Below are 2,391 nucleotides of genomic sequence, written 5' to 3'. Positions count from 1 at the left end.
ATTTCTATAGTGACGTGATGACAAAATTTCCCTGATAATAAAGTGATAGAGCAGTACAACAACTAGTCGTCTTCTCATCAAAGACCCTACTCAACTGTGAGAGTCTGTGACACATCTCAGAGGACCCTAACTCTCTCTCTCTCTAGAGCTTTCTATACACACCATCATGGCATATTGACCAGGTTCGTCTTAAAACTCTGATTATTTGGGTTGATCAAGCATGTACTTCCCATCTGTTGAACATTCATTGTATTCACTGATCTGGGCAGATGATCAATTCAGTCATCACCGCAGAATTCTCCACCTTCAACCAAGAAGTTGACGAATTTTTACAAAGTTTTGATCTTTTAGGAGGTAGAGTGTCTTTTTTTCTTTATATTAAATTTCACAACCCAGATCCTTAGTTGTTTCTATTTTTAAACTGACATTGATGAGTGAAGTTTTAGTTGGTTGTTACCCCAGATCATGTATAATCGGGTTGGGTTAACATGTGTCTTAAATAAACACATTAAGCTATTTATTTTTAGTTTTTAAAAGCATTTTATAAAAAATTGTAAAAGTTGTGAAAAATTTTCAATTTCCAATAAATTTTTTTTTCAAAAATGATATTGTACTGTGTGACTTTATGACACAAATTATTAAAATCATATATAATCTCACCGTTCTTTCTACATTTGCCACCGACCCTGTCTTTGTCAATTCACTTTAAGTCATTTTCATTGTTATTAATAGTGTGCATTTTTACATTCATTGGTCTGACACCATCATGATCATCTTAGTGTGAAAGTCTGATTTCTCATTACATTATCACTGACTGGTTCTGTGACTGAGAACAGACATTGAGTCAAAGGTTAGCTGATTGGTAAAGATATTGTATTTGTACAGCTTGTTAGTGGTGGAGAAGGTGAGCCTCTTGGTAAACTCTCATGAATTATATTTCTTGTAATGTTCATTTTAGAGGAATGATTTTGTGGTGTTATTTTCATACCCCTTTTTGGTATGATCTTGATTTTGTATAGCAAATAGCGGGTTGGTGTCGGTTTATTAGTGTCGATGGCAGAGCTGGTTGGGCCGAGATTGTACAGTTGCTGTAATTGTCGAACTCATGTCGCCCTTCATGATGATGTCATTTCTAAATCCTTTCAGGTGAAGAATTTGATGATGGTTTTGCTGCCTTTAAGCTATAGTTTTCAAATGCCTGTTAAATTGGTTTGATCTGTATACCAATGGAGACATCGATTATCGATACATGATAGAACAAGCTGAAAGATTGTTCTTTGCAATGACATTTACTCACTGACTGGTTACTATGATATGATGGGCAATAGGAATGAAATTTAAAAAGAATTCAACTAAAACTTAAGGAACAAGTCAGGTGGTTGTGTTGACTGTTGTGCTCAATTGAAGGGTCTTGGTTTTGGCCCCTATTTTCTAATTTGATTATTGTGTGTATTAGACCGTTTTTATTGGCTGTGAATCTATGACTAGGCTGAAAGCAACTATGCAGAAACTTGGTCTAAAATGTTTTCTACATATGTCATAGGGGAAAAATGGTCGAGCATTTCTGTTCTCCCACACGATGAACATTATGGTTGGACGCAAAGAGGACAGGCAGCTCATGACTGGTCTCCACACCGTTGCTGATGTTTACTGCCTCGATTGCCGTGAGGTGCTTGGTTGGAAGTATGAACGAGCCTATGAGGAGACACAGAAGTACAAGGAAGGGAAGTTCATCCTTGAGAAGTCAAAAATAGTCAAGGAAAACTGGTAGTACCCACGAAAGTTTCAGTTCAAGTGAATGAATGCTTCTCTCTATTCATCTTGTCCAAAGATTTCTCATCCATTGAAAATATTGATTATTGTTCCTTTCTGTGCATTCTACTTCTGTTTTCTCTGTGGATAATGTATTGGAGGTTATTGATTTGTTAATAGTATGTAAATAATTCTCTCCATTATGCTTGTAAATCATTGTGTGGTTGAATTTCAATGTATAGACCAACTGGAATCTTAACATGTCTGTGTCTTGGATTAAGAACGCTGAACATTAGGTGTTCTAGTCTTTTTGCTTTTTTGTACATGACTTAATAAGTAATATGCTCCTTTTACAATGGAGGGCTATGATAAATAATTTACAAGAAATTGTTTCTGTTCAGATAGTATAGTTTGCAGTCTACCTACCTTTTGCATATGGAAGGATATTCATGAATCATAATCGTTGTAATGCATGATGCTTAAATTGCAGTACCATGGTCTTGTAAAACTTCTGCTATGCTTTTCATCAATATACATGTGGTGGGAGCAAAAGGAATTAAGGTAGGGTGAATAATCGTCTGTGACAAATATGAAATAATGGTATTGGATGGTTGAATAATATTAAAAAATCTGAGACGA

General features: G+C 35.4%; 1 protein-coding gene across 1 annotated transcript; it reads left to right on the top strand.

Annotated features, from left to right (window-relative positions):
• The first annotated feature begins 57 nt into the window (after positions 1-57).
• On the top strand, positions 58-2,152 carry LOC142611254 (protein yippee-like At4g27745). The gene is made up of 5 exons (XM_075783328.1): positions 58-182; positions 270-354; positions 837-904; positions 1,020-1,146; positions 1,544-2,152. The coding sequence occupies exons 4-5, from the start codon at positions 1,054-1,056 to the stop codon at positions 1,769-1,771; spliced, it is 321 nt and encodes a 106-aa protein (XP_075639443.1). The 5' UTR covers positions 58-182; positions 270-354; positions 837-904; positions 1,020-1,053; the 3' UTR covers positions 1,772-2,152.
• The last annotated feature ends 239 nt before the right edge of the window (positions 2,153-2,391 follow it).

The sequence above is a fragment of the Castanea sativa genome, chromosome 1 (genome assembly GCF_040712315.1).
Source record: "Castanea sativa cultivar Marrone di Chiusa Pesio chromosome 1, ASM4071231v1".
Taxonomy (NCBI): Eukaryota; Viridiplantae; Streptophyta; class Magnoliopsida; order Fagales; family Fagaceae; genus Castanea; species Castanea sativa.
The sequence above is the reverse complement of the archived record's forward strand: the minus strand, read 5'-3'. Positions and strand labels throughout refer to the sequence as shown.